Source organism: Mus pahari, chromosome 13 (assembly GCF_900095145.1).
Source record: "Mus pahari chromosome 13, PAHARI_EIJ_v1.1, whole genome shotgun sequence".
Lineage (NCBI taxonomy): Eukaryota > Metazoa > Chordata > Mammalia > Rodentia > Muridae > Mus > Mus pahari.
Window position 1 is genome coordinate 23,597,274 of NC_034602.1, and position 21,589 is coordinate 23,618,862.

At 46.8% G+C, this 21,589-nt stretch overlaps 1 protein-coding gene across 4 annotated transcripts in view; it reads left to right on the forward strand.

Annotated features, from left to right (window-relative positions):
* The window catches only part of LOC110330221 (up-regulator of cell proliferation), a 43,974-nt gene extending 27,937 nt beyond the window's left edge, over positions 1–16,037 (forward strand). For 2 of the 4 annotated variants that reach the window (XM_021210209.2, XM_021210208.1), the window contains exons 2-6: positions 4,853–4,879; positions 5,290–5,360; positions 8,095–8,145; positions 8,563–8,601; positions 12,762–16,037. In XM_021210209.2, the coding sequence (XP_021065868.1) occupies positions 8,112–8,145; positions 8,563–8,601; positions 12,762–15,340 (2,652 nt within the window). In that variant the 5' untranslated portion in view covers positions 4,853–4,879; positions 5,290–5,360; positions 8,095–8,111 and the 3' untranslated portion in view covers positions 15,341–16,037. Of the gene's footprint in view, positions 1–3,036; positions 3,108–4,852; positions 4,880–5,289; positions 5,361–8,094; positions 8,146–8,562; positions 8,602–12,761 lie in introns of all 4 variants that reach the window. The other 2 variants (XM_029544981.1, XM_029544980.1) reach the window with 2 other exon arrangements.
* The last annotated feature ends 5,552 nt before the right edge of the window (positions 16,038–21,589 follow it).

Sequence of the window (21,589 nt, forward strand, 5' to 3'; positions counted from 1 at the left end):
AACTCAGTCACGAACCTCCAGCCTCAGTACCCAAGAGCTTGGATTACAGGCGTGGACCACCTTCCCTGGCCATGACCTCATCTTCATTTAGCTAATTAGACCTGCAAGTCTCCTGTTTCCAAGTAGGATCACACACAGTTCAACCCACAACACATATTCACAGGGTTCTTAAGTGTTTCTGTCTCATAAAGTGAGGCTTTGGGGCAGGACACAGTTCTTGGGATATTATTTTAATTTAGGATAAGAGTACACAGCATCAAAGGAGAAGAGGAAACATTGGACTTTCTTGCTACTTTCTGGGATAATAGGGCATAAAGGGACGGGGACTTTAAAACAGGTGTTTTTATCCATAGCAGTTAGTAACCTATAGATCATTACAGTTGGTGAGCGGCTCACCTGTGCTTGTCAACTCTCAGCATCACAAGAAAAAAAAAGATGAACCAAAAAGCTGAAAAAGTTTGCAAACTCATAAAAAACAAATAGAATGTACTAAAAAGGAACCAGCTGATTTTTGGGTTCCAGCCATGTTTGGGGATGTGAGCAGATCTTTGCCACACTTCTCTAGCCCTGCTTCTTGTAGTGTGGCTCTAGGGGCCACGTGAGCTGCTGTAAAGCACTATAAATTGGAGGCATCAATTATAGCTGTTGATTTTCTCCCAGACCTTGAGATAGCAGATAGGTTTGAGAGATTAGGTTTCTGGTGAGGGCCTTTTCTCTGTGTCTTTAGGGGGAGAGTGGCCCTCCTCTTGGAGGTCACCAGTCCTGTCACATGAAGGCCTCATCTTGTAGCCTTATTTGATGCTAAGTTACTTAAAGATCTCAAGTCGAAGTATAAATCACATCGGGTGAGGACTTCAACATACGAATGCTGAGTGACACAGTCGGTCTTTTGTTTGAAGGCATAGTGTGTTTAGTGAGGTTGTAGATTAGAAGGCACCAGCCACAAGCCTGGCTCTGCCTTCATTGAACCTGATATTTCAGGAGCAGTGATAGACCCCCAAGTCTTGCTTTGTACATCTCCATTGATGTGGTTTGCAAGCAAGAATGAAACACAGAACTTGCCAGCCAACATACACACTTTGTATGAGCAGGGTTGGGAGGACGCCCTTTATTGTTTGCTTACTGTGCCTTCCGTAGAATAGAAAGGGCTGAAGTCAAAGTCCTGTCTTTACTAGCCAGAATACATATCCTGGGGTGCATGTCCAGCCTTGGAACGTGGCTGGACCAATGTCTTGAGCTCTAGAAACCTGTTGTCTGGCTTAGCCTGTCTGTGATCTGGCAGTGTTCTTGGATCTCTGAGATAGGTGTGCAGCTTCTGTTCTGAGGAACTATGTTTAACCAGACACAGTTCCTTTATATTTTATTTATTTAGTGTATATGTGTGTGCATGCGCATGAGTGAGAGTGCACTTGTGTGTACACCTGTGTGCATGTAAGCATGTGGCAGTCAGGAGACAACTTATTTTTCTCCTTCCATCATGAAGGACTGACCTCAGGTTGCCAGGCTTGGCTGCAGGTACCTTAACTTGCTGAGCCATCTCACGGACCTACTTACAGTCAGCTAACTCTAGTCCTTTTCCCCTCTGAGACAGGGTCTCAAACCAGGGCCCTGCATGTGCCATGCACATACAATACCACTGAGCCACACCACCAGCTAGCCTCTCCTACTAGCTCAGGCCTCTTGTGTTGTTCAGTAAACCCATTCTTGGGAGTTTTTCTGACCACCTTCCAGCACCCCTCCTCCAGATACCATTGTGTTGGTTTTAGGCTTTCGTTGCAGTGACATCTGGGATGCCAAGTGCATTCCGTGTGTAGGGAGAGTAGCGGCTTGCTTCCTGGTACTTTCCCCTTAAGCCCTTCAGTATCTGTTTCCTAAGAAACAAGATACTCTTGTTATATAACCACAGCACTGACTGGACCTACATTTCATTTTCATTTCACCCCAAAATTTGTTCTTCAGGATACAATCTAGGATCGGCTGCTGTGTGTGGTTTTCAGGATGTCTCCTTTGTCTCTGGCGTGTACATTTGAGATGCTTTACTTCTCACCCTCCGACAGAGGGTCACTTGTCTTCAGTGAGTTGAGATTGCCCGCTGTGGGTTACGAGGTCCTCCATTGGAGACACTGTAGGTACACACCAAGGTCTGACTTCGTTATTAACATTAGTTTGGGTCAACTCTGGAAGTGTGGCTTGAGGTGTGTTGTTAGCTGCTGCTGGGTTTTCCTCCCTGCCACTTCCTAGGGAGACTGGAGACTGAGGAAGTACAGTGGAGAGATGCTGCTCTCCTTGTTTGGTTGTTTGGTTGTTTGGTTGTTTTCGAGACAGGGTTTCTCTATGTAGCCCTGGGTGCCCTGGAACTCACTCTGTAGACCAGGGTGACCTCGAACTCAGAGCTCTGCTTGTCTCTGCCTCCTGAGTGCTGGGATTTAAGGTATAAGCCATTATGTTTGGCCTGGTGGCACTGTTAATGTTGTAACGCCTGCACCTGTGTTCTGTTGTGAGTGAGTGCTTTTATTACCCGAATGACTGTTTATTGAGCTACTTATTACCTATATGGACAAATTAATTTTGTTTTTCAGTGTTTGTTTCTTGTTGTTGCTTTGAGACAGTCTCACTGCAGGCCCAGGTGAGCTCAGCCATCTGTCTGCCTCTGTTTCCTGGGCTGTTTTCCTTTTGAGATTTATTTATACATAGCAGTGTTTTGCCTGTATGTGTGTATTATGTGCACCATGTATGTGTCTTGGGTCAGTGGAGCCCCAGGAATTGGAGATGTGGATAGTTGTACACCACCACGTGATTGTTGGGAATAGAATCCAGGTTCTGCAAGAGCAACACGTGCTCATAACCGCTGAGCCACCTCTCCAGCTCTCAGTGGTTTTTAATTTCCATATTTTATTTTATTATTTCCTGGTCAAGTTATCCCAGCTTTGGGCAGTGGGAGTCCCTTGAGCTGCTCCGTGAATGCAGAGACATTCTCCGAAACTTTGCAGAGAGTTTCCCATTCACACGCTCAAGTCTCTCTTCTCTCCCTCCCAGTCCTGGTGGTAGCCAGCATCTCCAAGGAGTCCTTAGTTCTCTTAACATGGACTGACGATGAAGGTGTAAAGGTATGGGGTGTTCACATTGCTTACTACTCCGTCTTGCTTTCTGTCTCCTTCAGCAAACACAGGAAATAGATGTATGTACAGACATAGATAGACTTAGGCATGTGATGCATGGGTATGTATGCAGAGGTCACAGTTTACCCCAGTACCCCTGCAAGTTTTATAAATTTTGCTCAATATTTGGGTGTTCATCTTCCAGTTAGAACCTTCACCCTCAGGCTTGCTTGCTCTCCATTAAAAAAAATGTGTGTGTGTGTGTGTGTGTGTGTGTGCGCACACAAGCAAAAGCATGTGTATTTACATGGGTGTGCATGCACATGTGCACTTGTATTTATCTGTGCACACATGTGTGTGTATGTGTGTGCATGTATGCACTCAAATTTGTGTGTGTGTGTGTGTGTGTGTGTGTGTGTATACAGGCATTCTTATGCCACAGTGCAATGTGGAGGTCAAAGACAGCTGTTTAGGAGTTGCTATCTCCTTCTGCCCTGCTTTTGAGACGGTGTTTGTCGATCCCCTGCTCTTGCTGTCCTCTATGTTACCATTGACTGGCTGGCCTATTCTCCCATCTCTGCCTTATATCTAACTTCTTGTCAGTGCTGCTGCATCTGGCTTCCGTGGGTCGCCGGGATTGAACTCTAGTGCCAGGCTTATAAGGCAAGCACTTTTAACTGCTGAACCAGCTCTCTGGCCCATGTTACTTCTATGATACACCTAAAATAGTTTTTACATTTTCAAATTTTATTTTATTTTTGGATTCAGGATCTAGCTTTGCAACCTCATCTGGGTTTGGAACTTGTAATTCTCCTGCCTCAGCTTCTGTAGTGTTGAATTGGGGAGTGGGTTATAGATTAGTAGTAGAGCATTTAACATGTGGGAAGCCCTGGGTTTGTACCTCAGCAACACATGCACACAGTGAAAACAAGCAAAGAGGATTACTAGTTCTTGCCTGCCCTGTACTATTTGATTTATACAGGGATTTGCAGTGTCAACCAGGCTGGCCTTGAACTTGAGATCCTCGTGCCTCAGCCTACTAACTGCTGGGTTATAGGCGTGTGTTACCCCATATAGTTCAACACCGAAGACTTTTTTTTTTTTAAAAAGATTTATTTATTTATCATATATAAGTACACTGTCACTGTCTTCAGACACACCAGAAGAGGGCATCAGATCCCATTACAGATGGTTGTGAGCCACCATGAAGTTGCTGGGAATTGAACTCAGAACCTCTGGAAAAGCAGTCAGTGCTCCTAACCACTGAGCCATCTCTCCACCCCTCACTGTAGACATTTTTGTTCTGTGACCCTTAACTTTTTTTTTTTTTTTTTTTTGAGACAGGGTTTCTCTCTGTAGCCCCAGCTGTCCTGGAACTCACTTTGTAGACAAGGCTAGCCTCGAATTCAGAAATCCGCCTGTCTCTACCTCCCAAGTGCTGGGATTAAAGGTGTGCGCTACCACAACCTGGCGACGACCTTTAACTTTTGATGAGCATATTTCTATATCTCTCTCAAAACAAACATAATTTTATCATATTTATATTATACTATTCTGTAACTTGATTCCCTACTAATTTGTACACCTGAAATTGCTCTGTTCACAAAAAGAAGCCCATAGAATATTTTGTGCTGATTGTAGAATAGGACTGTAATTCCTTCTTCACTGGACTTTAACAGGCATAAAGCTTTTGCTATTGAATATCAAGCTCACATCAACATCTTTGTAATTAAATTTTAATTTCTTTTCCTTAGGATAGAAGTGGAATTACTGGTCAAAGGGTATGTATCTTTTTATGTCTTTCTGAGTGGCAGGCAGCTATGTGAGTGGTGGTATTTCCAGGCTAGTGTGCTTCCCTAGGGCTGTGGTCTGGAGTCATTGGGGCCATTGCACTTGCACAGCTGCCCAGGATCAGCCAGCTCCCAGAGGGAGAGGGTCTGAGTTCATGGATCTAGGATATACCGAGAGTTTACAGTTTTGAAAGACTATAAGGAGACGTGAGTGTCCTGGGAACTGAATTCCGGTCCTCTATGAGCGGTGTGTGCTCTTTACCACCGAGCCATTTCAGCAGCCTGGGGTTGTAGTTTTTAGAAGCGTTTTCCTCCTGAGAGATTTGATATGCAGCCAATTTGATTAGGTGAAAGTAGTAGTAAGCTATTTTAATGATAATTTTCTTCTGAAAAATTTTCAGGCATTCAGATCTGGGAGAAGTGGCCCCAGAAGTAAAACCTTCAGACAGCCAAACATCTGTGGCAATTGCAGGTAAAATTAGACCTGGGCCCATTTTTGAAAAAGATAGGTTTCTTCTGTCTATTGGGATTTTATACTCTGACTTGGCTGGGGATTGTGGACCTCTAAATTAAGCTTAAGACTTTTCTTTTTCTTTCTACTTCAGCTTCTTTTGATAAAAAGCTATAAGTTGTACAAATACTAGACCTTTATTTGAGACATAGATACATACTATGCAAATATTTTATCCCATCTCCTTCCATGTCTGTGTGTGGGGGGGGTGATGGTGGTGTTTCTGCTACTGCTGGAACTCAAACCCAGGGCCTCAAATCATCATAGTAAATACTGTACTATTGAGATACACCCCTAGCTCTGTGTTCAGGTGTTTTTCTTTTTTCCTCTTCTTTAAAAAAAGGCTCTGACTGCCGGGTGTGGTGGCGCACGCCTTTAATCCCAGCACTTGGGAGGCAGAGGCAGGCGGATTTCTGAGTTCGAGGCCAGCCTGTTCTACAGAGTGAGTTCCAGGACAGCCAGGGCTACACAGAGAAACCCTGTCTCGAAAAAACAAAAAAAAAAAAATGCTCTGATTGGCTTGTAGGTCAGGTTGGCCTCAAACTCACATCGATCTGGCTTCTGCTTCCGAGTGCTGGGAGTAAAGGTGTGGGCCGCCATGCCTGCCTGTTTTCACCTTTTTGGTATTGTCCTTTGATGCACAATGCTCTTCCTTCCTTTTGCTTTGTCAGCTATGTTTTTAGTGTCACATCTAAGGAGCCAGAACGAAGTCCAAGGCTATGAAGATTCACTCACGGGTCTTCTGAGAGCTTCATGACTTTTAGTTCTTATGTTGAGATTGTCCATTTTAAGTTAGTTTCTTGTAGATGGTGTGAGATAGTGGGACCACCTGTGCACTTTACTCTCACCAGTGCTAGCAGTCTTGAGGTGTACGTGGGAGACAGCCAGCTAGTGCTCAGCAACAGTAGCCGACTGCTGGAGGAAAAACTAGCAAGTGTGTTTGGCACTGTGATAATCAGGAGGGAAAGATCACTTGGTGTCAGTGGGAATGCTTTAATGCTCCACTTTGAGTTCTCCCACGCAGGCCTGGAACAGGTCTCACAGAAGACTTCCACAGTGGAGTGTGGGCTTGTCCCTGAGTCACAGTTACAGCCTCCCTCACCATTTTGTTTTTTAAGACCTGTGTGGTTGTCCATATTGGTCTGGAACTCTATGTGAGTTCACCAGTCAGTTAGCTTGCTGCCTTCCTGATGAGCAGCCTGGGAGCATGGACACATTCCTTCTACCTGCCTCTGAAAGCTTACCAACCCTGTGCAGTGCTGCACATCTGTTCTCCCCGCACTCAGGAGGCAGAGGCAAAGGGAGTCTGGGAGGTCAAGGCCGTCTTCACCTGCATAGCAAGTTCTAGGACAGCCAGAGCTACAGACCTTGTTGTAAACAAAAACGACAAACAAAATTCTATGCATGCGTGTTTTGCCTGTGTGTGTGTGTGTGTGTGTGTGTGTTTGTACAGGATGTGTGCACAGTGCCACAGAGGCCAGGCCAGAGGAGGGCACTGGATCCTTGTAATTGGGGCCACCACATAGGTGTGTGCCACCACCGCCCGCCTTGCACTTTGAATTCTTAGGGAAATTTTTTTCTTCTAGTATCTTACTTTTACTTTGAGTGATCTTTCTTTCTTTCTTGTTTGTTTGTTTGTTTGTTTTTCCGAGACAGTTTCTATGTGTAGCCCTGGCGGTCCTAGAACTCACTTTGTAGACCAGGCTGGCCTCAAACCCAGAAATCTGCCTGCCTCTGCCTCCTAAGTGCTGGGGTTAAAGGCATGCACCACCACTGCCTGGCTTGAATGAGATTTCTTAAAATATGTATGTATGTATGTATGTGAGTACACTGTCACCCTCTTCAGACACACCAGAAGAGGGCATCGAATCCCATTACAGATAGTTTTGAGCCACCATGTGGTCGCTGGGAATTGAACTCAGGACCTCTGGAAGAGCGTGCTCTTAACTGCTGAGCCATCTCTCCAGCCCTTTAATGAGATTTTAATTGCTAGATACTGTGTTTGATGCATGAATGCGTCTATGTTTTCATTCACACCATACTGCTTCCAAAAGCCAGACCCCCCTCAATTTTTTTTCCTTTCTTGTCCCTATATTTATCTCCAGAAAACATCATCAGAAAAAACAGTTTTGGGTTTGTTTGTTTGTTTGTTTTTATTTTTTGGTTTTTCGAGACAGGGTTTCTCTGTATAGCCCTGGCTGTCCTGAAACTCACTCTGTAGAGCAGGCTGGCCTCGAACTCAGAAACCTGCCTGCCTCTGCCTCCCAAGTGCTGGGATTAAAGGTGTGGTGCCATCACTGCGTAGCCAGAAAAAAACAGTTTTAAATGTTAGGTTTATCCCAGCACTTGGGAGGCAGAGGCAGATGGATCTCTGTGAGTTCAAGGCCAGCCTGGTATTCCAGACAACGCTATGTAGAGAAAACCCGTCGCAAACAAACAAAACTTAATTGTGAGGAAATTATAAGGTTGATTAAATAAAAAATATTAGAGCCGTAGCTGTATTTCCAGCCTTTGTTTTTGTTTAAACTTAGCTCATTCCAAGATCTAACCTGAGTATATCAGCAATACTATAGTAGCACCATTCAGCAACTATAGTAGCACCAAACAGTCAACAAAAGTTAGGGTCAGTTTGGACTTCTTCACAGACAGGTTCTACCTTGCCGATGAGGTGAAATCCCATGTCCTTTCTTTCTAGATTTGGAATGGAGAGAAATGGAAGGAGATGACTGCGGGTTCCATTATGGAGGTAGGGGCTCCGGGACTTAGTCACACTGGGCCGCGGGTTCCATTGTGGAGTTGGGGCTCCGGGACTTAGTCACACTGGGCCGCGGGTTCCATTACGGAGGTAGGGGCTCCGGGACTTAGTCACACTGGGCCGTGGGTTCCATTACGGAGGTAGGGGCTCCGGGACTTAGTCACACTGGGCCGTGGGTTCCATTGTGGAGTTGGGGCTCAGGCTTAGTCACACTGGGCTGAGGAAGGAGGGTGCAGATGAGAAGTGAAAGTCACTAGGACCCAACGGTTTTATATTTTATATTGTTAGGATTTCTGGAAATGACATTGAGGTTTAAAAAGAGATTTGGGTTCTACTTAATTCATTTCCTATCATCCAAACACACACTATTAGATTAATCCCCTTTATTTTCCTTGCCTTTTCTCATAGATGGTACAAACGAGGCTCAGGACAATGACTTCCCCACAGGTACTCATTTTCTCTTTCCTTTCCAGCTTTCCATTCTGTGGGAGGAGAGGACCCTGTAGGTGGCTACTTCTCATTCACTCTAGAATCCTCTTGTCTATCACCCCTTATGAGATACTAATAATGTTGCTAAAACCAAAACCACCTGGGGGACTTACGAACTACAAAGTAACCAATGTTTCCTTGAACTTACCTACACCATCACCATGAGTCTTTGTAGGTGGAGGCTCTCAGCTCCTGAAGTTATTCCAGCTTGCTAGATTTAGAAACACTAGCAATAGCTTAGTTTTCATATTGGCAAACTTGGACCCAGAGCTGCTGAATGGTCTCCTAAGGTGTATGTATGAGTTCATATATAGAATGTGGTTTTCCTAAGGGCCAAGTGTATGTATGGGTACATATATAGAATGTGGTTTTCCCAAGTTGCTTTGATGAATTACGCTACGTAAGCAATAATGGTTGCTGTATATCCCTGCTTCATTCAGTCATAACAAGGAAACCCAAGTCATATAGAACTTCTGACACAGTGCAGTCTTCTGCTTTATTTATTCTTATATTACATTTATTTGGGGCTGGAGAGCTGGCTCAGTGCTGAGCACTTGTTGCTTCTGCAAGGGACCTGGGTGTGGTGTCCAGCCACCTTAGCTCTCTCTATTATTGCAGTTCCTGACGAATACTATGCCCTCTTCTGGCCTCTCTGGGCACTGTGTGTACATAGTACACACACACACACACACACACACACACACACACACGCATGCACATGCACACACAAAAAACACCCATACACATAAAAACAAATTTCTTTAAAATTACATTAAAAAAACCTTACTTTATGTATTTGTGTGCACATGTGCAGGTGTATAGAAATCAGAGGACAATATGAAATTTTATTTTCTAATAACATGTAGGTACAAGGGTCAAACTCAGGTTATCAAGTTTGGAGGCAATTGGTTTTATCTGCTTAACCATACCATCTAGCCAGTTGTTCTGTTTTTAAAACAAATTCACAGCCCCTTTGTAACTTCTCCAGTGGGCCTTCAGTCATATTGCTCTAGAACTTGAGGTGACAAGATGGCTCAGGGGTAAGATTGCTAGCTGCCAAGCCTGATGACCAAAGTTGTATCATTGGGACTCCCGTAGTTTTTCTCTCATCTCTATACATATTCCATGGCTCATGCATGCAAATAAACATAGAATCCTGAGCCCTAAAATCTGTGCTATGGGACACTTACGGTGCTGTATGCCTGTCATCCTAAGGTAAAGGCAGGAAAGTTGGAAAGTTGAATCACAGGCTTGAGACAAGATGGTAACACCCCCATTCCTCCTCCCATCTTGAACAAATTAAAAAAAAAAAAAGAAAAAAAAGTTCGGGGTATCACTCAATGACGAAATGTTGCCTAGCATGTGGGCTCCATCTCAGTACTACAAGGTACATCCACGCATATATACTTACATTGATGAGATAGCAGGCCCAGTCCCTGGAGCAGTTACAACTTGATAAGCATCTTTTATAAATAAGCATCTGCTTATAAAAGTTTGCATTATAAAGGGTGGCATTTGAATATCTTAATCATTCAGTGTCTGCAAAGCATCTGTCAACACCAAATGCTTATTGTCACTGCATTAGTCAGGGTTCTCTAGAGTAACAGAGGTTAGAGAATGAGTCTGTGTATGTGTGCGCGCGCGTGCGTGTGTGTGCGGGCCTCTGTCTGTCTGTAGTCGTTCAGTCCATGAGGCTGGAGGTCTCAGCTGGTCTTCAGTATATGTTGGAATTCTCAAGAAGTAAATCCTAATGCCAGTGAAGGAATGGATTTGTTGGCAAGGGGAGAACAAGCAGGCAGACAGCAAAACCTTCCTTTTCCATGTCCTTACAAAGGCTTCCAGCAGAAGGCGTGGCCCACATTGGAGGTGGGTCTTCCTACCTCATGAGGTCTGGGTTAAAGGTGTGTTTCCCACCTCAGAGATCTGGATTAGAAGTGGATCTTTCCACTTCAAATTAAGCAAAAATCCCTTATAGTTGTACCCTCCATTTTTGGGTGTTAGTTAATTCCAGATGTAGTCAAGTTGACAACCAAGAATAATAATCACAATGCCTAAAAGACAAGCATTAGAGAGGGAGTGGTGGCTTACATATACAGTCCTAACAGTTTTGAGGCTAGTTTGAGCTATATAATGAAGCTGTCTTCAAATATCAGTAGCTTTCAGGCTGGAGAGATGCCTTAGTGCTTAAGAGCACTGACTGTTCCTCCAGAGGTCCTGAGTTCAATTCCCAGCAACCACATGGTGGCTCACAACCATCTGTAATGGGATTCGATGCCCTCTTCTGGTGTGTCTGAAGACAGTGACAGTGTACTCACATATATAAAAGAAATAAAATGTTTAGAAAAGACATCAAGTGCTTGCTGGGGGTGGTGGTACACCCCTGATACAGATGGATCTGTAATTTGAGGCTGTCCTGGTATACATAGATTAAGAATAGCCAGGGATACAGAGTGAGATCCAGGAGAGCCAGGTCTGCATAGAGCACTACCTGTCTTAAAAAAACAAAACAAAACAAAACAAAACACCCAGAACAAAAATAAAACTTTAAAATAATAGCCAGGCAGTGGTGGCATATGCCTTTAAACCCAGCACTTGGGAGGCAGAGGCAGGCAGATTTCTGAGTTTGAGGCCAGCCTGGTCTACAGAGTGAGTTCCAGGACAGCCAGGGCTACAGAGAAACCCTGTCTCGAAAAAAACAAAAATAAGTAAAATAAAATAAAATAAAAAGGGTTGGAGAGATGGCTCAATGGTTAAGAGCACTGACTGTTCTTCCAGAGGTTCTGAGTTCAATTCCCAGCACCCACATGGTGGCTCACAACCATCTCTAATGAGATATGATGTCTTCTGGTGTGTCAGAAGATAGTGACAGTGTACTCACATATATAAAGTAAATAAATCTTTAAAAAATAAAATAAGTTAAATATATTTACCATATCTTAATATATTAATAAGGGTGAAGATACTGCTTAATGGTAGAGCATTTGCAGGCATGCAGAGGGCACCCCATCTTCAGCACCAGAAAAATCCCAATTCACAACAGAAGCCAAAGTCCTACATTACTAGTCTAGGATTTGCAAACTGTTGCCAAGATATGGTTGCTATTTTCCTTTTTAAAAATAGTCTCCAGTTTCTTGACAAATATAAAAGAACACTTACCAGACAACCCAGAGTGTGAAGAGTGATTGTATCCCCATGGGAATTTCCTTTTGACATTTTTTTCCCTCCAGGTTTTGAGGCAGGCTTTTGCTATGTCTTATGCTGAGTGCCAGAATTACAGGCTTGTCCTGCCATGCTCTTCAGATTCCTGATTGGGCTGGAGCGTGAGGAGTGTGTGACCGTGTGGCCTGGGCTGAGATCTGAGAGGTAGCCTTTGCACTCAGCACCTAGGAACACACGCTGCTGCTCTCTAGTTACTTAAGGTCCAATACAGACTTAGATAGTGCAGACTCTAGAAAAACTAGAGACCACAGCTTCTACATGAACTCTCTTGATCTTAAATGTAACTCCTAAGTTTTCCTTTTTATCTGTCTTAGCTACGGTCTTACAGTGAGATCCTGGCAGACCTGGAATGCCCTGTGAACACTAGACTAGCCTTGAATTCATAAGAGAATTCTGCCTATGTTTCCCCAGTGCTGGGTTTAAAGGCGTGCATCACCATGCCTGGCTGTAGATTTATTTTTCACATGGCTTATGTGCATAGTTGTTTGTCTCGGCGTGGGTACGCGTATGCGAATGGCGATGCCTTGCAGAGGCTGTGGGGTTCCCTGGAGTTGGACTTCAAAGCGGTGTGAGCTACCTGACAAGGGTGCCAAGAACTGACTGCTCCTTTGAAAGAGTAGTATGTGCTTTTAACTACCAAGTCATCTGGCCAGCCCGTTTCCCTGTCTGTATTTAAATGCTCACACAGGTTACTTAGGCGGTGCAGTTGAGACAGGATTTACCCTTTGCCCAGCGTATGGGCCCTTCACACCTGCATCCTGTTCTCAGGAATATCCTCTCCAACCCTTCTCTGCAGGCTCTTACTCTCCTCTGCTCTGGCCCTGCCTCGAGAGTGAAGGCTAAACACTTGTGTTTCTTTTTGTTCTGTTCTGTTTTGTTTTGTTTTGTTTTTTATACAGTGGAGAGAAGCAGGCTTCAGGAGATGTTGTCCCTGTTGGGACTGGAGACATACCAGGTACAGAAGCTCACCCTCCAGGACTCCCTGCAGATCAGTTTTGACAGCATGAAGAACTGGGCTCCTCAGGTTCCCAAGGACCTTCCCTGGCATTTCCTCAGGAAGCTGCAGGCACTCAACGCTGAAGCCAGGAACACCACCATGGTGCTGGACATGCCTCCAGAGGCCTGGCCCGCCGAGGAGAGCCAGACGGAGGAGGAGATGATGTACTGGGACCCAGCGGAGGATGTCGCTGCTGACATCTACTCTTTCTCAGAGCTGCCCATGCCTGATACGCCTGTGAACCCCCTAGACCTTCTCTGTGCCCTCCTACTGTCTTCAGACACCTTTCTGCAGCAGGAAGTCCTGCTGAAGATGTCCCTCTGTCAGTTTGCACTCCCACTTGTGTTGCCCGATTCTGAAAACCACTACCATACCTTTCTGCTCTGGGCCCTGCGGGGTGTTGTGCGGACGTGGTGGTTCCAGCCCCTCCGGGGCCTGGGGAGTTTCCGAGAAGACAGCGTGGTCCTGTCCAGGGTGCCCACGTTTGCCTTCGTGCGCATGGATGTCAGCAGTAACTCCAAGTCCCAGCTGCTCAATGCCGTCCTTAGCCCGGCCCGCCGCCAGTGGGACTGTTTCTGGCATCGGGACCTCAATTTAGGCACTAATCCTAGAGAAATCTCAGATGGGTTAGTAGAGATCTCCTGGTTTTTCCCCAGTGGCAAGGAGGACCTGGATGTTTTCCCAGAACCCATGGCCTTTCTGAACTTGAGAGGTGACATTGGGTCTCACTGGCTGCAGTTCAAGCTCTTGACAGAAGTCTCCTCTGCTGTGTTTATTTTGACTGACAACATCAGCAAGAAGGAATACAAACTTCTGTACTCCATGAAGGAGTCAACCACAAAGTACTACTTCATCCTGAGTCCCTACCGAGGTAAACGGAACACGAACCTGCGCTTCCTCAACAGGCTGATCCCGGTGTTGAAGATAGACCACTCTCACGTCCTGGTGAAGGTCAGCAGCACCGACAGTGAGGGCTTCATCAGGCGCGTCCGAGCCATTATGTGCAGTGTGGCTCGCTCTCCCTGCAGGAGGGTGTCTGTGGAGGACATGGCACATGCAGCACGGAAACTCGGCCTCAGAGTTGATGAGGACTTTGAGGAGTGTCAGAAGGCGAAGGACCGGATGGAGAAGATCCTCAGGAAGATCAAGGATGTGGATGCCTATAAGAGAGACGAGCTGCGGCTGCAGGGCGAGCCTGCGAGGAGGGCGGCCCAAGCTGAAAGAGAGTTCTGCCAGCTCCAGTGGGTCCCGGAGCCCCCAGAGAAGCACCGGGCTGAGCTGAGAAGGCGCGTCCTTGAGCTCCGGGTGCAGCAGAACGGCCAGGAGCCCACCTCAGGGGTCCAGGAGTTCATCCTGGGAATAAGCAGCCCCTCCCCGAGTGAGAGGCAGTATTTCCTGAGATGGATGGAGTGGGGGTTGGCTCGACTTGGCCAGCCACGGCCAAGACAGCCTCCAGAGACCCTTCTCACTCTCAGACCAAAACTTGGTGGGCCCTCAGACTTGACCGAGCCACTCTGGCCTGAGCCCTTGGGAGTGGAGCACTTCCTACGGGAGATGGGCCAGTTCTATGAAGCAGAGAGCTGCCTGGTTGAGGCAGGGAGGCTGCCCGCTGGCCAGAGGCGCTTTGCCCACTTCCCGGGTGTGGCTGTGGAACTGCTGCTGGGTGGGTTGCCCCTGGAGCTGGTCGATGGGGCCACCCTGAGTATCCCTGTTCGATGGGTCACTGGGCTTCTCAAGGAGCTGCATGCCCGCCTAGACAGGAGATCTCGACTAGTGGTTCTCTCTGCCCTGGGGGTGCCGGGCACGGGGAAGTCTACACTCCTTAACACCATGTTTGGCCTGAAATTTGCCACTGGGAGGAGCTGTAGTCCCCGAGGGGCCTTCATGCAGCTCCTCCCTGTAGCTGAGGGCTTCAGTCAGGACCTGGGCTGTGACCAAATCCTGGTAATAGACTCTGGGGGTTTGATCAGTGGGGCCTTGGCCTCTGCTGGAGACAGGTTTGAACTGGAGGCTTCCTTGGCCACGCTGCTAATGGGGCTAAGTAATGTCACTGTGGTCAGTTTAGCTGAAACAAAGGACATCCCACCAGCTGTTCTTCATGCCTTTCTGAGGCTAGAAAAAATGGGGCACATGCCCAACTATCAGTTTGTGTACCAGAACCTTCATGACCTGCCTGTTCCCAGTCCCAAACAAAGAGACAGGAGGCAGCTCCTGGATCCGCCCAGCGACCTGAGCAGGGCTGCTACCCACTTGGAGAAGCAGGGTGGCGGCTTCCGGACACTGGCGGGCCTGGCGGAGAGGCAGCACGTCTGGCACATCCCAGCCTTGTGGCATGGAGCGCCACCCATGGCCGCTGTGAGCTTGGGCTACAGTGAGGCCATTTTTGAATTGAAGAGATGCCTATTAGAAAACATCAGGAATGGCTTGTCCAACCAAAACAAAAACATTCAGCAGCTCATCGAGCTGGTGCGGAGGCTGTGACTGTGTTGATTATAGGGCCTCCTGCTGTGGCCTGTTGTGACGACAGTCAGTGAGGCTGTGTCTGTCACCTGAGAGTTGGCTGGTGCTTGCTGCTCATGAAGCAGAAGGCCAGTGACAGCCAGGGCTGACGGCCTCGTCTTCACAGTGTTAAGAAGCAATCTCAGACCAGCTCAGAGACGCCACTGAGAACTCCCGGAGGCCCAGGGCAGGGTGATAGAAGCAGTCCGTTGATCTCTGTTCCTAACCCATGACAAGGCTCCTGGCCATTGGCCCTCTGGGTAGCTGCTCCTTCATTGGCCCCTGAAATTAGGGAACAGCTCCCTTAGTCACTGCAGATGCTGGCAGACAGGGATGTTTCAGGTTGTCCCAAGGAAGCAGAATCCACACAGGTCCTCTGTGGACCAGCCTTGAAGGTTTTGGTGATGTGCACCAAAGCGTGAGGCACTGCCACGGCACTGAGCTCATGTCCCGGTGTATGACGCGCTCTCTGACCCTTGCCCAGGAAGTGCTCATCAGTTACCCTTCTGTGGTCCAGCACTCTGTCATCCTTCCGCAGCACCTCATGGCACATTGTCACGTGTGTTTACTGTCTGCCCCTAGACTGTGAGCTGCTTGAGGGCAGGGCCTAAGCACCATACGGCTCTCGGTCCCTAGGACCTGGCACACATAGGCGCTTAATAAATGTTTGTTGAATTAATGAGTTGAATGTATGCTCAAATGATAGTAGTGTGCAGGCTCCGCCTCTCCATGCCTTCATTGTCCTCATTGTGCTCAGGACAGCAGCCTCTGCCTGAAGAGGGCCTGGGGAACAGGCTGTTACTGGAAATAGTACCTTCATGGTGACTTCAGCAGGGTATAGTCATTATCCCATTTTGTGGTTGCCAGAGGGAAATCCTAGACAGCAGCACCTGCACAGCAGGACGTGAGAGGGTCTGCTGTGCGGTCTAGAGTCCTCCCCAGTGTTCTGAAAAGTGCAGCAATTGAGCCACTGTTTGAGACAGGTATGGTCAGGGACCTCAGGCTCTCTTCTGTTATCTTCAGCTGGATCAGTCACTTCAGTCAGTTTCAGAGCCCTGCTCCACCTACATCCAGACCTACGAGTTTCTACCTAACTGTGTCTTCTTGCTGCTGAGGTCTTGGGCTTTCCTTTCATCTATGCTTTTTGTCTTGAGAGAAGTCAGGCAGTGGCCCGCGAGCCTCTCCTGTGTCCTGTCCCTTTACTGGATTCAGCAAAGGTGCCTTTGGTTCCAGGGTACTTGTGTGCTCTCTGATCTGGAACCCTTTCTTGAACCAAAAGCCCACTGCACCCCTCTGCTGGCCTGGCTCCCTGGGTTTCCCAGGATGACCACTAGGTGCCCTGGTGATCGGGTGGTAGGTCTAGCCATGTGGAAGGGGAAAAGCAATCCTGAAACTGCAGAATTTCTGATCTGCCGAGAACGTTAAAATAACTTAGAACATGCTGATTCAGTTAGAAACAGCAAACCTTTCTTTTTCTTTTCCATTTAAAAAATTTTATTTTTGCCAGCTGGGCATGTTGTTGCACACCTTTAATTCCAGCACTAAGGAGGCAGAGACAGGTGTCTCTGGATATTCAAGGCCAACCTGGTCTAGGATAGCCAGAGCTACATAATAGACCCTGTCTAGAAATACACAAACAAAACAAAACAATAAAAAACAAAACTTTTCTTTTCCCACTTCTCCCAGAGCCGGAGAAACTTCCCTGGCACCCCCTCCCCACCTTACACTGCAGGGATCTCACCTCACATCTTCCTAGCTCCAAGTTCAAGCACGGGGAATACCTCTTACAAATTGTTGCGAGGGGGAGGGGGAGCTGTGAGATGGTTCAGTGGGTGCAAACACTTGCAGCAAAGCAGAACAACTTGAATTTGATCTCTGGAACTCACCTAAAACTGGAAGGAAACCCAACCCCATAAAGCTGTGCACTGACTCCACACGTGCCATGTCACCATCCCCCATGTACACACACTGTAAGCACACACACTAATAATAAAACTAGGGTATTTGCTTTCAGAATCCCTCATACTCCTGAAAGTTCAAGAATTGCTTTTAACCATTCTTAAAAATTGTTTTATGCTGTTTCTAAAATCTGAGACAAAGAAGGCAAGATTCATGACAGTTTAGGAAACGATTCCTTATCCTGAGAATGGTGGTATATAGCTGTGGTACCAGTACTTGAGAGATGGAGGATCCAAAGTTCAGGGTCAGTGTGGGTATACAGCAAGACCCCACCCCCATCTCCAAGAAGATAAAAAGTTCTTTTTCATGAGGTCTGTCCAATGCACAGAAATAAAATTCAGTCTGTATTCCTAAAATTCAGATAAATGTAGAAAGTTTGTAATTTTATAACTGATCACCGTCTTGAGGGGACACAGGGTATAGGACAGAGTGTAGTAGCACATAGCTGTATTCAGAGCATCTGGGATGCTGAGCAAAGAGAATAGTTCCAGGTCAGCTTGGGCTACACAGCGAGACCCTGTCTAGACATACCAAAACCACTCTGGAGGCAGACGCAGCAGGTAGAGCCCTGAGTCCTAGGCCAGTCTGATCTACATAGTTGGAGCTCCAGACCCTTCCTCAAAACAAAACCAAATAGCAACCTAGTAAGTTATTCCATAGATCATCAGGACCCGTCTGTTTTTATGTATCAAACTTGGACAACAGACCAGACTTAGAAGTTGTGGAGACTCCCCTGGAAACAGGGCATTTTGGGAAAATTCTGTGACTGTTTTAGAGTCAAGCTGAAACCACTGACACTCAGACATAGGAACAGCAGAGCTCATCCTGAGCTGGTGACTTCCAGGAAGTAGTGTGCATGGTACCTGCCCACCGTGAGCTGGTGACTTCCAGGAAGTAGTGTGCATGCTCACCTGTCCACCCTGAGCTGGTGACTGCCAGGAAATAGCATGCATGTTCACCTTGCCTGTTTGAAGGGCTGATGTTTCTAGCCCAAGGATTTCAGGGCTGCTCTTGGCAATCAAACTTGTATAGTTGGAGCCAGTGTGAGTTTCAGTATTCAGCAGTGGGCTGTTCAACCTTTGTAATTGCCCTTGGCTCTGATGTCAGGAGAGCATTCTCAGGGCCCCAGAACTGAAGCTAACTGTAGTGTGCCCAATACCAGGTACTTAGCCCATTTTCCCTCCACTGGAAGAATGAAGCAGGAGGCTGCACAGGCTTTCCGTGGAGCTCCATTCTGCTTTAACCTGTAGGGTTCAGCAGTTGACTACCCAGGAAAAGCACTCGGGTAATTTCTTGGGTACTAGCAGGGTTTACAAAGTCAAAGTGTCGACCCCTCTGAGTTGATTTAAGTCAGTTGTAAAGAGAACCAAAAGGCTGGATTTGATGGTACATTTGGGAGACCAAGTGATTCTGAGTTAGAGACCCTATGGGGCTGTATCGGGAGACTGGAAAAAACAACGGAAGCTACTTTACCCTTCCTGGATTCTAGTAATTCCCAGGAAGTACATGTTTTCTCAGCTCTTGCACAAAGTCACTCCATAGCCCAGGCTTTGACCACTGTCTAGGTGAGACTGTTGACTATGCTGGGACACAGATCATTTTTAAGACACCTAGAAACAAGGGCCTTCTGCTACCTTATGGACCAAGGGTTAGCAGGCCTGGGAAAGTGCTAGTCTTTCCCCCAGAAAGGTCTGTAGTTAGAGGTTCATGGCAGCTTCCCAAAGCGAGTTAAGAGTAGTTCATGGGCTGGAGAGATGGCTCAGTGATTAGGAGCATTTAACTGCTGAGGGGACCTGGGTTTTGTCTCAGCCCTCGAGTGGTTGCTCATATTCAGGTCCTCTTCTGCCCTCCCTCCCAGCACCAGGCACAAATATAGTCTGTATACACAAAATCAGGCAAACACACACACACACACACACACACACACACACACACACACACTCCTCTACCGCAAACTGTAATCATCTGAGGAGATTTCAGAAAACACGTGTACCTGCCTTCCCACAAGCTGGCTGGGCCCTGTCAGCTTCTGAGAGCACAGGCTGCTAGTTGTCACATGAAGAATGCATCTGAGAAAGCAATACACACCTCAGGCGTGGCATTGGGCCTGGGTGTGTGTGTGTGTGTGTGTGTGTGTGTGGCTCCTGACTAAAGCAGCTCTGTTCCTTGCAGTCTCCTAGCCACAGAAGCTGAGACCCCCTCCTTCATCCCAACATGGTTCTGAGCCTTCACCCTATCAAAAGTGGTGCAGGACCCCAGAAGTACAAGGAGCTCATGCTCTGAACGAGGCCTGAGCCCAGCTCCTCTGTGAATCCAGAACCTCTGTGGTCTCATCTATAATGATGAGATGGGATGAGGTAGTGGAGATATGGGACAGTGCACTGAAACAAGTGCACGCTGTAGGGAAAATGTCTCCCTTTAAAAAGTTCCCCTGGAGCTGGGGAATGGCTCGGGGTTAGAGCACATGCTCTCGCAGAGGACCTACACATGTGTGCGGCCTACCAGGCAGCCTACAACTCCCTAGCTCCAGGGCATCTCACACTCTCTTCTAGCTTCCATAGGCACGTGCACACATCTGGCCTAGAATCACGGACACGCATAGACAAAAGTAAATGTTAAAAGTGGAATTTTCCCTGGCTGGGCTGGGGGACTGGCTGTGTGTGAGGATCAGAATTGGGAGGCCTACTATGCACATAAAGACCTGTAACTTCATTACTTAAGGGAGGGAGGCTGGCCTGCCTGTGGCCATGCACGCCTTTAATCTCAGCACTTGGGAGGCAGAGACAGGTGGTTTTTGTAGCACATGCCAGGCCAGTCAGAGTCTGAAAAAAAATAATAAAACACACAAAAACGAAAAAACAAAGAACCAAAACAAAAGAGGAAGACAGGACCCCTGAAGCAAACTGGCCAGCTAGACTAACTGAATTGATGAGCTCTGTAGAAGTTCTGAAAGACCATGCTTAAGTGAATATGGTGAGGGGTGACAGAGGAACAGCCCCCCCCCCCGCAGCATCATGACTTGAAGAGAGAGAATACATTTGATTGTGCTAATGCCTGATGCCTGGAGGGGGAACAAACTCCAAGCACAGTCTTCATGCCCGCTCATGTCGCCAGCCCCTACCGTCGGAGGAGAATGTGTGACTTTGTCTCATCACCTTTATGAGGTTCAATAGCAGCCAAAGGACCTGTTCTTCCTCTCCTCTCTGCTTCAGAGAACCAAGAAAACAAAAACAAGCGAAAGAAACAGTAAGACCCCGCCAAGACGCCAAACCAACCCAGAAGGCGTGTAACGTCTCTGTGGTGAGATGGATGGTGCCCAAAGCCTTATGCTTGTGCCCAACACCAAGCTACATCCTCATCCCCAGGAACCATTACTGGCCCCATTGTACAGATGAGGGAGCCTGGACACACATTACTTTTGTTACACAGCTAGGAATTGGGTTCAAGTTTGGACCTGGATAGTTCAGATGCTTCAAACCATATCTCTTTCCATGATAGAGCAAACTTATGTAACTTCTCAAACTATAAAATTGTAATATTTTATGAGAAATTTAAAAACAGCTTAAAAGGGTTATTTGGGAAAAATTAAAAGACTTTACATTTGCAAAAAACTATGGATTTTGAAAAAGGTCACATCTCTATAAGTTAGTTCCCTTATCTACTATTTGGAACAGTAGTCTAAAAAATTAAAACTAAAACATTCCCAGTGAGGTCCAGAAGAAGGACCCAGATTCAAGTGGCCAAAGGAATTTGACCTTAGAAACATAGATGGAAGCCAATAGATCGGGCCCTTGACCTCTGCCTTGCTGTCAATGCAGGCACCAGCCAGCTAGCAGCCTTGTTTCCATTTCCCTCTATAAGTCTAATATTTCTCCCTCAGGAAACATGGAGTGCAAATACCATTAGCTGACCCACGCATATCCCATATAACCAAAGTCGGCAGCTTTGCACCATTCAGGCTGATAGACCGCTGCCATTCCTTAAATGCTGTCTTCCGTTTTGTTTGTTTGTTTGTTTTGAGACAGGGTCTCTCAATAAGTCAGGATAGCCTGGAACTATGTAGCTCTGCCTGGCCTTGAACTCAAAGCAGTCCTCCTGCCTCAGCTTCCCAATGCTTATAGGATTATAGGAGTGAGTCAACATGCCTGACTATTAAATGCCTTCATTCTAATAGCTATAAGAAATGGTTACTTTCCTTAAATTTTGTGTGTGTGTGTGTGTGTCTATGTGTGTGTGTCTGTGTGTGTGTGTGTGTGTGTGTGTGTGTGTGTG